The sequence below is a fragment of the Neophocaena asiaeorientalis genome, unplaced genomic scaffold (assembly GCF_003031525.2).
Source record: "Neophocaena asiaeorientalis asiaeorientalis breed wild unplaced genomic scaffold, Neophocaena_asiaeorientalis_V1.1 scaffold107, whole genome shotgun sequence".
Taxonomy (NCBI): domain Eukaryota; kingdom Metazoa; phylum Chordata; class Mammalia; order Artiodactyla; family Phocoenidae; genus Neophocaena; species Neophocaena asiaeorientalis.
Window position 1 is genome coordinate 704060 of NW_020173110.1, and position 14068 is coordinate 718127.

The 14068-nt window shown below is 37.8% G+C and overlaps 1 protein-coding gene across 7 annotated transcripts in view; it reads right to left on the reverse strand.

The window, feature by feature from the left end:
- The window catches only part of MIS18BP1 (MIS18 binding protein 1), a 58594-nt gene extending 44994 nt beyond the window's left edge, over positions 1 to 13600 (reverse strand). The window contains exons 1-5 of one of the 7 annotated variants that reach the window (XM_024743426.1): positions 13509 to 13546; positions 10027 to 10100; positions 7809 to 8440; positions 3543 to 3653; positions 2441 to 2916 (exon numbers count right to left, since the gene is read on the reverse strand). In XM_024743426.1, the coding sequence (XP_024599194.1) occupies positions 2441 to 2916; positions 3543 to 3653; positions 7809 to 8349 (1128 nt within the window). In that variant the 5' untranslated portion in view covers positions 8350 to 8440; positions 10027 to 10100; positions 13509 to 13546. Of the gene's footprint in view, positions 1 to 2440; positions 2917 to 3542; positions 3654 to 7808; positions 8441 to 10026; positions 10101 to 13145; positions 13396 to 13508 lie in introns of those variants that run through there. The other 6 variants (XM_024743423.1, XM_024743428.1, XM_024743421.1 and 3 more) reach the window with 6 other exon arrangements.
- Positions 13601 to 14068: the final 468 nt, after the last annotated feature.

Consider the following 14068-nt stretch of genomic DNA (forward strand, 5'->3'; position numbering starts at 1 on the left):
AGGTCATGTTTCAGCATGTTTATATACTAATGGGAATGATGCAGAAGAGAGGAAAAATTTGAGGGAAGAAGGACAAAATCCTTTAGGTGGTAGGAGGAAATGAACTGGCCTTGAAAAGGAACACAAACTGTTCATCCATTTTAATAGAAGGAAACACAGAATATGTGGATATAGCAGCAAACAGACTGATAGATTTGGTGATGGGAATATGAGGTTCTCAATGAACTGAGAATGAGGAGGAAAGAAAAGGTTTGGAGGTTTTAAGAGAGAATAAGAGTGGCATACTCCTCTAGGAAAGTCAGAGCGTGGGGTGGATTGACAAGTGAAATCTAGCAGGACTGATGGGCAATACTGAGAGCCCATTTAAGGTTTGTTGTCAATTTTAAAATGAGACTAGTCAACATCGTTGTACATTTTGTTCCAGTCATCTTCTACTTCTCAGGTACAGATGTATAGCAAAAAAAAAAAAGAGTAAAATTTAACCAGGGTTACAATTTTGCCAGAGGAAGACAGAAGGAAAAGCAATAAACAGAACTGAGTTTAGTCAAGGGGATGATTTTAATGATGGACCATGGACTCTATGTAACGTAAGAGAAATGAGGACAGAAAAGATTTGATGAACTGAAGGTTGTCTTAGTGGGGTGGAGTATTGATGGTGGGGATGGGGGAAAAGTACTAGAGGTAGAATGATCTGAGCACACAGGATTTAATAGTGAGAGTGGGATGCTTGAAAGTGAGGAGCTGGTGCATGGACTGGCAAAGACAAGGGATGGGTATGACTAGAGTTGAGGGTATTGGTAGGGAGAATGTCTCTGAAAATCAAGAATTCAAGGAGGCTGGATAGATTATCTACATGGATATTGATGTCACAAGAGTTGACGACAGAAGCAGTAGCAGAGGAAAGAGTAACAGGTGTCAAAACCCTTCAACAGGATGCAAGCTCATGACTAGGAGGTTGCACTATAGATGACTACAGAAGGACAGAGGGAGTGGTAAAGCCTTATGACACATGCTTCAAAAGTTAGGGAGGGGGAAGGAGTGGTTTTAGAGAGAAGGAAAAATGACCTGCAACAAGGATGAGGAACAAGAGGAACGCACATTATATCATCTCTAGGTCCAACAGAATATGGGATATGGGAGAAAAAAGAGCCACCATTTAAGAGAAACAGCCATAATTTTAGTTAGAGCAAAGTTAAGAAATGTTCATAGAAGATTGAGAATATAACATTTTGCTAATGCTGTAACTCGAGTTCAAGAGAGCAATGTAATGTTGGGAGAGTTAAAGATGAGTGAGAGACTGGGTCAGACTAAGGCATGTACAGAACTGTGTAGAGACCTGGGAGGCTTGGACTTTGTGTAGTAGCTGAGGTAAACAGTACTATAGAGATGATGGAATTAGTACTGTAGGGTCTCTTAGAACAGATGTCTTTAAATCTTTTACTTAATCCACCTCATATTTTTAAGACAACATCTAAAACTTTTCCTCGTAAGTCTAAACATTTGCAAATAATGCAATTTCCAATAAATACACTGAGATACGAAACTGTAACTGTTATATCGCTCTTAGAAATGTAGACAGGGACTTCACTGGTGGCACAGTGGTTAAGAATCTGCCTGCCAATGCAGGGGACACAGGTTAGAGCCCTGGTCTGGGAAGATCCCACATGCCGCAAAGCAACTAAGTCCATGCGCCACAACTACTGAGCCTGTGCTCTAGAGCCCGCAAGCCACAACTACTGAGCCTGTGTGCCACAACTACTGAAGCCTGCGCGCCTAGAGCCCGTGCTCTGCAACAAGAGAAGCCACCACAAAGAGTAGTTCCCTCTCACCTCAACAAGAGAAAGCCCTTGCACAGCAATGAAGACTCAACGTAGCCGAAAATAAATAAATAAATTAAAAAAAAAATTTAGACAGAATTCAAATATCATCTCAGTCTGATACCTACAAATCATCCTTTTAAAAATAAAGGCTCAAACCTTTACCAATTGGAAAGGTTACATTGTATCTTCCTCCTTGAACTTGAATTTCTATTATACTTCCTTCAGAGAACTTATCCTAATATAACATAGTTTGATGGTCTAAAGTCTTTCATTGATCCCTCTGTATTACAACAGAAAAACTTCTCAAATCTTCAGATGCTGTAACTCTTCTTTTAATTGCTCTGTTAATAGAAGCCCAAGAATCAGGAAAAATAAAATTTAAGAATACCTCACTGTTCATCCCCAAAGGGAGTTGAAGACTGTACTAGTAATAGAGCAAAGTAAGAGTTAATGCCTAGGTCTTACTTTTAATCCACTGTTCTTTTCACTAGGCCACACTGCCTATACACTAATATCAAAACTCCAAAATGAAGATACTGTTAATGAGAAAGCAAAAGAGCTCATGCTCTTGAAGAATGGGGGTAAAAACAAATATACATCTGCCTTAAAAGTTTTCCTACCTTATTTTTTTTAACTCCATTAGTAATAGCTTGGCATGTACTTGGAGAAAGTTTCCAGGCATTGCTTTTGGATCTCTGAGGTATTCCTATATGAAATCTTGGAGTTGCAAGCACAATTTTACATGTATCATTCATGGAACCTGGAAGATCAGTCTCCCTGGGCATTGTTTTCTCATTTCCTTCCTTAATTTCCTGTTTTGAAGTGCCTTCTGTTGTAATCTTACTATCATCAGAAACCATTAATTGACTGCTGTTTTTAAAAGGAACACAGAGAGTCTCAATGGTGGTATTTTGGGATTTTTCACAGGTAGAATCAGTGCCTTCTAAAACAAATGTGTCCTTTTTGGACTTAGTGGTTGCAACTGTATTCTCCTTAGAGTGAAGAACTTGTCTAGCCAACTGAGCTCTAGTTAATGCCTTGTTTGAGACTCCTGCAGCTGAATCATTTTCATGTTCTTGGTTCAGAATTGGAAGCTCTGCAAAAAACACAAAACCAAACAAAATTTATAGAAGGATAATATGAAATTAAAAGAGAGCAACAGAACAACTGAAAACTTCTAATATTTTTTTCCTTTTTAAAACTGAAGTATAATTGACTTAAATATTAGTTTCAGGGTATATAACATAAGGATTCAGTATTTTTACACATTACAAATAACACATAACATAGGATCACCAAAATAACTTGTTACCATCTGTCACCATGCAAAGTTATTACAATATGATTGGCCACATTCCCTATGCCGTATATGAAATCCCCGTGACTTATTTATTGTATAACTGGGAATCTGTATTACTGATCTCCCTCATCTATTTCACTCATTTCCCCCGCCCCAGGCAACTACCAGTTTGTTCTGTATATCTATAGGTCTGTTTCTGTTTTGTTATGTTTGTTCATTTGTTTTGTAAAACTGTTTATATTAAAGTCTTCAGGTTAGAAATGTTCCACCCTCAAGCCTAGTCTTTCTCTGAGTGCAGCTGGCTTTTACAACTCAATCTTTTATCCAGTCAATGCTTGTTGCCTACACAGGGGAAATAATTTTATCTAGCACATTTAGCTATACATTGAAATAACAAACAAACAAAACAAAAAGCACTTTACCATAAGTTAAATTGCACAGAGGTGCCTTCTTTTCCTGCTGATATTGAATCTTTTGCTTGACTGACAGGAAAATATTATTTGATGATTCTGAAGGAACTTCTTGGACTGAGGCTACGTTTTTTGTTGTTTTTTTTTAAAAGAAAGAAGTTGAGTTGTATTAGTCACTGAGAAGAAAAAACTGCCTTAAAAAAAATCTTGGAATAGACTTAGGTTCAGTAATGATCCAACCAATAGTGTATACTTACGGAATATATGACAGTTACATTAAGTTTTTTCCCTTTATTATTGTCTCATGCCTTCAACAGATTATCTATACCTACATTATGCTGAGAAAAAATTTTTTTAAAACTTCTCCACATTACTTGCCAACTCTAGACAAAAGTATACTACTGAACTTAGAAGCCTAGACATCTGGAATAACATTCTGTTTCTGCTACAAATCAGTGTTAAGGTTATATATGAAGTGCCATCCAGCCTTGAAAATTCTGATTTTGCTTCTGGTTGCTGGAAATTTCTAAAATGTGGAAGAACAGTTGAAAAGTTGTAACTTATACTTTAAAAATCAAAATGTTGAGATTCAGTAGCAGACTAAACCATAATTTATACTTCTTTGACATCTCTTTAGCAGGTCTTCAAAGGCACAAATCTGGTAGGCTTATCAACTAGAAAAATAGGAACTAATAGTATTATTTACATTTTATTCTGCTTTACATCCTAGATGGTTAGTTTTGTTTCTTGAATACAGAAATGAATTTCTTTCACACAAAAAGGGGAAGGTAATCAACTTAATTTGTACCAGAGAAGGAAAAACTGAATTATTTTATATGTTTAATTTTTTTTTTTTTTTTTTGGGCGGTACGCGGGTCTCTCACTGCTGTGGCCTCTCCCGTTGCGGAGCACAGGCTCTGGACAGGCAGGCTCAGCGGCCATGGCTCACGGGCCCAGCCGCTCCGCGGCATGTGGCATCTTCCTGGACCGGGGCACGAACCCACGTCCCCTGCTTCGGCAGGCAGACTCTCAACCACTGCACCACCAGGGAAGCCCTATATGTTTAATTTTAAATATTACACTTGAAAAAATTAGTAGTGATTATACTTTAATAAGTATGCTGCTTTGGCCTTAGAAACCTTAATATAAAGATTTTATTATAATGATGTGTCATAAAAGAAGGATAAGTTTCTGTTTCTTTAATTCATTCTACTAGAAATGAAAAAGCAATGTAGTAAAGATGAGTAGGTAACTCAATCAAATATAAATAACATGCTATATAGAACTTGGTCTGTTTATTTGAGAGTCCAAGGATCCATGCAGAGACTCTCCAAAAGATCTCTGAAAATATATACAAAATCTGTGTTTGTATATATGTGCATTTTCTGGGGAAAGATTCATCAGATTCTCAAAGTAGTCAGTTACTTCTCTCTAATTCCACTTTACATATAAAACATGCTTTAATATACATTATTTCATTTGCTTCTCCCTTTTTTCCTAGACTGTATGAGATTATTTTGTATACTCCCCCACCTCTATCCTAAACTCCCTTAGAAAACTCTGCTTTTTGTGTCAAAATATATCACTGTCTTTGCAATGCAACAATATACCCACAATCTATCGTACAGTAGTTAAGAGCGTGGGCTTTCTAATAGATACCTGTAATTAATTCTCAGCCCAGCACTTATTACCTGTGAGACACAGAGCAGAAGTGACATATTTAAAAGCTCCAACTCCGAGACTATTAAATAAGCATGTAACCATAGTGTTTGCTCAAAGAATCAAAAGAAATAATGCATGTAAAGTATCTTTATCAATTATTGCAACTCATTAAAATCTCAATTTCAAGTGTCCCAATTTCTGATCACCTTATATCTTTCCAGATCATTCTCTCAAATTCACTGACTATCCCAACAAGACCTACACTTCTTCACACTTCTTCACCTCCTTCAGGTCTTCTTTTCTCTGTCTAACCAACTTAAATTTCATGGCCAATTGTGACCACCCCCTTGCACACACACCCCAACTCCTTTGTCCTTTTTTCACATCATCCTACAGGCATACCTCGGAAATATTGTGGGTTGAGTTCCAGACCACTGCAATAAAGTGAGTATCACAATAAAGTGAGTCATGTGAATTTTATTTCCCAATGCATATGAAAGTTGTATTTATATTATATTGTAGTCTATTAAGAGTGCAACAGTCTTATGTCTAAGAAAAAAATGTACATACCTTTATTTAAAAAATTATTGCTAAAAACACAATTTTTTTATAGCAACTTTACTGTTTAAAAATGGTAACAATTATCTGACAACACAGGATTGCCACAAACCTTCAATTTATAAAGACCGCAATATCTGTGAAGAGCAATAAAGTGAACTGCAATAAAACAAGGATGCCTGTATTTGGCAAAATTACAGTCCTGATAAAATCCAACCCCCTTCCTATTCCCCACCAGCACCTATGCAGCTAGAGGAAAACTCACAACCATACTGATTGGTCTTATCTAAATTCATGCCCACAAATCTCAAGTAAGTCCTTAACATTGCCCAGGAAATAAGGCCTAGGCCATTTACTCTTTCGCTCTCCTACACTATTCAAACCTCCTCAAACTTCAATACCTGCTTCCCATTCTCACTCTCAACTGATGACTTGACTTCGTATTTCAGATTATTTCTGAAGTCACATAACACTGCCTACCTTCTTGTTTGATGTTCTGTTTATGTTCCTAGCAAAGGCCAAACATCCACTTTCAGATTCTATTCCCTCTCAACTACTCAAGAATATCATACTACAAATCTCAGTTTTTCCTTCCCTAGTGGATCATTCCCAAAAGCACACCAAGATGATGTTATTTCACCAATCATTAAAAACAACAAGATCTTCTTAAACCATACTTCCCATATTTCTCTGCTTCCCTCAAAAAGAACTATGTTCACCATCATCAATTTCTCTCCTCACACTCTCTCTTGAACCCTCCTGAATCACGTTTTTGCTCCTATCACTCCACCAAAACTGCCCACATCAGTCATCAATGATTTCCACGTTGCTAAATCCAATAGTCAAATCTCAGCCTTCATCTTTCTTGACTGATTAGCAGCATTAGACACAGCCAATGACAACTTCCTCAAAAGCATTTTGTTTTCTTGGGTTTTTCTTCTTCCTCATCTTCTCAGTGGCCTTCAGTACTTCCTACTCTTTCTTCTAACTTCTAAATTTCAGGGTGCCCCAGGACTCATCCTTGAATGTTTTTTCTGTGTACACTTACTCCCTGATGATCCCATCTAATCTCATAGCTTTAAATACCATTTAGGTGCTAATGACTCTCAAATGTATTTTTCACACCTGGACCACTTCCCTAAATTCCAACTACTTTTTTTCAAAAGCCTAATTCACAACTACACTTCAATTTTTAACAGACATATCAAAATTGACATGACAAAAAACATAATTGCTGAGCCCCCAACCCCACTCCACCTCTGTCTGCCTCACCTCAGTTAAATCGTTCCAGTTGCTCGAGCAAAAAAAAACAAAACCAAACAAACAAATCACCCTTTATACCTCTTATATTCCACATCCAATCTCTAAGCTAATGCTATTGGCTCTTCCTTCAAAATATATCTGGAATTCGGCCACTCCTTATTATCTTCACTGCTACCACCTGACCAAGCCAACACCCTCTCTCAACTGAATTACTTCATTAACTATTTCAAATTTAAAAATATAAGTCAGATCATGTCATTCCTCTGCTCAAAACTCTCCAGTGGCTCCTTAATTTGTTCACAATAAAAGCCCAAACTCTAACATTCACCTATAAGGCCCTGCATTATCTGACCCTCTATTTATCCACTCCTTCCCAGCTCTGTCCACTCACCCATGATAATCTCACAGCTAGTCCACATGCTTCTATTTCAGGGCATTTGTACCAGCCGAAGGATCATCCTTCCCCATTCAGTCCCCAAGATATCTGTATCTAGTGCCTCCTTCAATTTTTGGCTCAAATGCCACCTTATTGAAACATTGACCACCCCATTGAAAATTACAACCTCCTCCAACTCTCCCCATCAAGGTTACTCTTTTTCTTTCCAGAGCATTTTTCTTCTATTATACCCTAAAAAATACTTATTTGGTGATCTGCCTCCCAGCAACTGAATGTAAGCTAGCTTCATGAGGGCAGAGATTTTTGTTCATTTTGTTCACTGCTCTATCCCGCCCGAGTGCTTAAAACAGTATCAGACACAATAAACACTTCTTAAACCAACACGTAATAAAACTAACCTCTTAGTGAACTGTCTTCTGGCTGGAATGATTTGTTGTTTTCCTTTCCTTCACAGAGGTAGGTATGCTGTAATACTCCTTCCTCAGTTCCGTTAGGAGTGAAAATTTTATTACTTTCATTTTTTGGTGGTTCCAACAAACTGTTTCTTGATGCTTGTTCTTGCTTGTTATGTAGTACTTTTTCTTTCATTCTTTGAAATATTTTTCCTGGTGATTCATAGCTTGCTTTATTTTTTAATCCATCTTTGTTGGGTTTTATAGCACTGATATCAAGAGAACTGTTAGAGGTGGTGGCCTCTGCTAGCATGGTAGATTGAAATATATTTTTATTATTAAAAACTGTTATTCCTAGGAATTGACTCTTTTTATGGTCATTCCATTTTAAAGAGGACTTCTGATATTTCGCCAAATCTTTTACAGGAGTAAGTGTGCCTGAAGGAATGCTGTCAAAAAAGACTGCATGCATGGGCATATTTCTCCTCTGAGAAGATGTCTCTGAAGACAAGTGAATTCCTGGATGTTTCAAAGGTGTTGCAATCATCTTGATAAACAGTAGCAACAAATTTCCTCTAACAGAATATTCACTTAAACACAATTTTCAGGATAGACCTTCAGCAAGGGGCCAGAAGAACCTGTAGTTCAATGTGAAATCAACCTTTACCATGCTTTGGTACAGAAAAAGTTAAGTTTATTTGCTTTCCATAACAACATTATACTAATTAAAAGGTTTAATCGGTTCATAACAACACTGGATAATCTATAGCTCACAAATCAGACGAAGATTTTATATTTTTGTTAAAGCCTCATTTTACTACTTTTTAAATGATAAACAGTTTGGCTTTTAAATTTACTTCTCTACGAAAAAGCAGCTTTCACCAAGTCTTCTACTTAATCGCTCTAGGGGCTGAATTTTGAATATCTGTTTTGGAAATTTATTTGAACCTCAAGTCCTGGAAGTTCCAATCTAATATTTGCATCAAAAACTATTAACTGACATTTGCATATGGCACTACATTAAGTTATAAAAGATCAAATTTCACCAATATGGTTTTTCCTTTTAGGCACTTAAATTTTAAGGCAGCAGCTACAATGATATATCCTAATGAAGGCTAAAAATCCATTCAATTTTTAAGTTAAATAATCTCCAATCCTGATTTTGTTATGCTGCAGAACATTTTAATTGTGAGGTTTTTGTTTTAAAAAAACCTCAAATCAAAAGTAAATTATATACATTCCAATTTTCTAAACACTTACCGCTACTTAGAATTTTTAGAGGAAATCACGCACTTGGGCATACATGGTCTTAGACTTGTTTTAGCTTGCTTCTTACATATAAATTTTATTTCCCACACCTAGAAATTAAGATTCTAGGTGATGAACCATACAGTTACATTCTGTAACAGCTGGTAAATTAACAAAATATTTCAACCTGAGGAGCTCAGAACTTGAAAATCTAGATTTATAGCATCTCTGGTCACTGAATTTATAACTATTCCAACCAGTCTTTGACATCATATAAACATAAAAAGCCTATTTCAGAAAATACAAATGCAATCAGACCCAAGACATCAAGTATCTTTATCTACAGTAACTTCTGTAAGAAACAAATATGCAAGTTAAAAATTCATATACGAATTACCATTTTATCCAACAGTTTATAAGAGAAAAAAAGAAGGAAATATTCCTCGATAACAAGAGCTAACAAAAAAGGGTTATCCTGGGAATGACACAAAAACCACTGAATTCAGCAAAATGTATTAATGTATATATTTATGCATTTGGCAATGTGGTAGTGACAGGAACGCTGTGCTGAGAGTTGTAATACTCACTAGCCATTCTCTCTAAGCTCTCAAAACAAAAATGAATAAACTGGGACAATTGCATGGAAAGAAGGCAAAGTATGTGCAGGTTTACACAATCTCAATTCCTTAGAACCTAATGAAATGCTCAGCAGGAAGTGTAAACTGCAAATAAACTAGCAGAACTAAGAACAGGCCCAATCTGTAGCACAACAGTCCTCCCCCCCCACCCCACTTCTCCCAGGGGTGGATATATTATAAGACCCTCAGTGGATGCCTGAACCTGTGGATAGTACCAAACCCTATATATACACTATGTTTTTTCCTTTACGTACATACGTATGATAAAGTTTAATTTGTAAATTAGGCACAGTAAAGAATAAAATAAAACAGTTATAACAATATACTGTAATAGGGACTTCCCTGGCAGTCCAGTGGTTAAGACTCCGCACTTCCAATGCTGCAGGGCACAGGGTCAATCTTGGTTGGGGAGCTAGGATCCCACAGGCCACACGGCACAACAAAAATAAATAAAAAATAATAAAAAGTAATAAAAGTTATGTGAATGTCATCTCTCTCACTCGAAATATCTTATTGCACAAATTTAATGCTTTCCAACTTAACTAAGCATTTATCATGCACTGTGGCTGTAAACTTTTGCAGTTTGGGGTACAATAGCAAAACCTGCGTGCATTTCTTTTTCCTTCTTCACAATTTTACAAATAGAAGATTCGGTTTTCACCCAGACCTTAACAACCTCAGCATACAATTTTTTTTTCCTCATTAAGTCAGGAGCTTTCAACTTTTCACTTAAAGGAACCAATTTACAGCTTCTCTTTGGCATATCCAAATTGCCAGCACCACTACTCTTGTGTTTTGGGGCAATTATTAAGTAAAATTAGGGTTACTTGAACACAAGCACTATGATACCTCGACGACAGTCCATCTGATAACCGAGAGGGCTGCTAAGTGACTAATGGGTAGGATATGCTGGACAAAGGGATGATAAACATCCCTAGCAGGACAGTGTGAGATTTCATCATGCTACTAAGAAAAGCATGCAATTTAAAACTTATGAATTGTTTATTTTTGGAATTTTTCATTTAATATATTCAGACTGCAGTTGACTGAAGGTAACTGAAACTGTGGGCCGAGGAAAGTGAAATGCAGGTAATGGAGGGGGGCGGTGGGGACTACTGTACACATGCAGAACTGTTTTCATCTAAAGGCAGATAATTACAGCCACAGTGAAAGTCTCCAAGAACCAGCACACAACTCTTCTCTTTCATGTTGCCCAACTTCTTCATTCTCAATTCAAACATGTAGTAGGATTGAGAGGTGTGTAGTCAAGATTCTGAAAATCCTCAAATTCCACTCACCCTCCCCAAAAGATGCAGTAAGTTCCTCTTTAAATAAGAAAGAGAAGCACCTCTTTCTTATTTATGTGATAAAGAGCAACTCAATAGAAGCGAAAAGAGTTGCCAATAGTTGCCAGGTTTCAGTGCGGTTGGTGGAAAAGAGAAGGATATATATAAAAAAAAAAATCACCCAGGATTTTCTCTGACCATAGAGGCTTTGCATAATAGATAAAGAAGAAAAACAAAAAGCCACTGGGTAGAGGCCACTCAATAAACACCTGAAGCCCCATTCTCTTCCTAGTTAACAGAAAAGCAAAACAAAGAAAATAAATCATGATGCTCAGATTCTAGGACTGAAGAAGAGAAGGTGAATTCTAAAATGGTATGCTTGTGCCTTCATTAACTGCTTAAAAATATTGGAAAATCTAATACTTATAATTTATTCTGAAAACTGAAATTCTGATGTACTAGGAAAAAATGGCTATTTATTCAAAATAAATACTCAGACGTGGGAAAACCATTATATAAAAAAAGCTAGCTATGAGCATTTATAGTATGTAAAAGGCAGGCTAAACAACTGTTATCATGGATATGATACTGAAAGTAATTTTTACTCTTCTTCCTAAGAAGACATGAAAAGTTCTAGGAATTTACTGTTGTGGTAATATTAATAATAATTATAATGGAATGGATCAAAGGCACACTAACCAAAACTGGGAGACTAGAGTTGGGAAAAAAATGAGAGGAACACTAAGTTAACTGGCAAATGATACATTTGGGGGGAAAAATGCAGCACATGACACACTGAGAGCCAATATAGATAACATTCAAAGAAACCAAATGAATCAATTTAAAGAAATGATCAACACAAAAAATGGCCAAAGGACATTTATGGCAATTAATGGAATACAAAAGGCCAATAAATGAGTCAAAATGACACTCCATTTTACTAATAAATGAAGAGCTGCAAATTAAAACAGTGAGACTTCTTATGATTATCAGATTGGTAAAGATTAATTTCAAAATATAGGTTTGCATGCCAATGGGCAAGAAATTCTACTTAAAATTATTTTTCTTATAGAAACATCTACATAAGAATGCAAATATATATGTGATAATAATAGTCAACATCTACTGCATATACATCAGATACTACTTAACCTTACAGCAATTCTTAAGAGATAAATACTGTCATTATTCCCATTTTGAAGATGATGAACCTAAGGCATTGAGTGGTTAAATAACCAGTCCAAGGTCCCATTTACAATGGTTAAGAGCAGGACCTCAGTCTGTCTGATTTCAAAGCCCAAGTTCTTAAACAGGCCCTATACAAGGATGTTCACTTAAGTACTGAGCTAATTAGAAAGAATCTAGATGTCTACCAAGATGGGACAAAATTCTGCTGCTCACTGAAGTACCAGGCTAACTAGAAACAATCTAGATGTCTATAAATATGGGACAAAATTCTGCTACATCCATACAACTGAATTCTATGTATTCAATAAAAGGATATACACACACACGCATATACTGACATAGAAAGTAACTAGACTAAATTTAAAATGCAACAAAACAGGACGTACAATTGAATTTCTGTAAAAAAAAAAAAAGTCAAAAATAAACAAACACATCCAGGAGCATAAAGCATAGGGCAAAAAATCTGTAAGTGAGTATACCAAATTGTAAACAGCGTTTACCTTTGAAGTGCAGCGTTTATCTTTGATGAAGGGGCCTCCCACTACCTAAATAATTTTACTTACATCTGAAAATATTTGCAACTAATATGTAATTTAATCAGAAGAAAACAGAAGCTGGATGGATCAACTGTTTCTTTAGCTCTGTGGATGCTGGGTTCCAAGGTGAAGAATCGGGCAGTGACGCACACAATTCTCCTACCTGGTAATCTTAAAAAAAAATTTTTTTTTCTAGAAGTGATTTTAGAAGAAAAGCCTGGAGCGCTCACCATCGAAACGAATCTGAAGGAAAGTAGTCTACTCTCTTGATAACTACAGTAGACACGCAACAAATACACCCCGAATGAATGAGTAGTTGTGATACTACAGCCAAAGCCAGAAATGTACAGAAGTCCGAGAGAGCCCAGAATGCTGAAGCGCTGAGGCTCGCAGCGCCAGAAAGGACCGGAGGCAGGAGGCGAGGGAAGAGGGGCGGGGTGGCTGTACCTTGGACGAAGGGCCTATAATGGCAAGACGGCTGCAGTCTGGGCTCGGCTTCGTGCTGGGGAGAGGGGGACCTGGGCGCCCCAAGACTCTCGCCTCTGGCCCAAGTCGGCCCCAGCTCGCAGCGGCCTAGCCCCAGGTGACGCTCACTTCCTCGGTGAGGTTCCCTAACCCCTAAACTGCTTGGGAATTCAAATCTGAAGAGCCCGCCCTCCCAGCCAGCCCGGGATTGGCGCGCCCAGAACTGCGTCACCGTGCGTCTCACTAGAACTCAGGAAAACTGGGGGTGGTCCCCGCTCCGCGTGAGCAATGCTGTTTCCATAAAAACTGGGCAACCCCAAGCTGCAGCGGGTACTGAGCACGCACCTATAGTCGTTCTCGGACTCGTTTTTTCTTCAGAGGGGCGCCAGCCCCACGTTCCGCCGCTCCTCCCGAAATGCTCTGCGGCAGGAAGGCTTACGTCAGACGTCGACTGCGCGCTCCCGCACTACCGCAGTTTAAGAAGCTTGGCCCTTCCCGGCTACCCTCCTGCTGTATGTGTGAAAGCTAACAGCTTTTGGTTAGGGCTACCTTCCTAGTGTGAGGAAACGGCTTGCTGAATACGTTTGAGAGAGCTTTTAGTTTCCTCAGACCGTCAGATATTTGAGGCCGAGAAGGAACGTTTTGTTCTTAGGGGATAATGGACTGAATTCAAAGTTATACTTGCAATGGGATGTTTAGTTTGAGCTATTCCCCCAGGAAGTGTGATTTTTTTTTTTTTTAAACCTGATTGTCTCGAATACTACTCTAGGTTGCGATGCAGTTCGTGACAGTCGCGTTTAGATTTATCCCTGCCTTAGGCTACTCCCAGTGATGCTCTGCTCTAACCACCGCGGAGTACTGTGTATCCTTCGCCTCAGCGCCCTGGCACGACGCGGTTGCTGGCT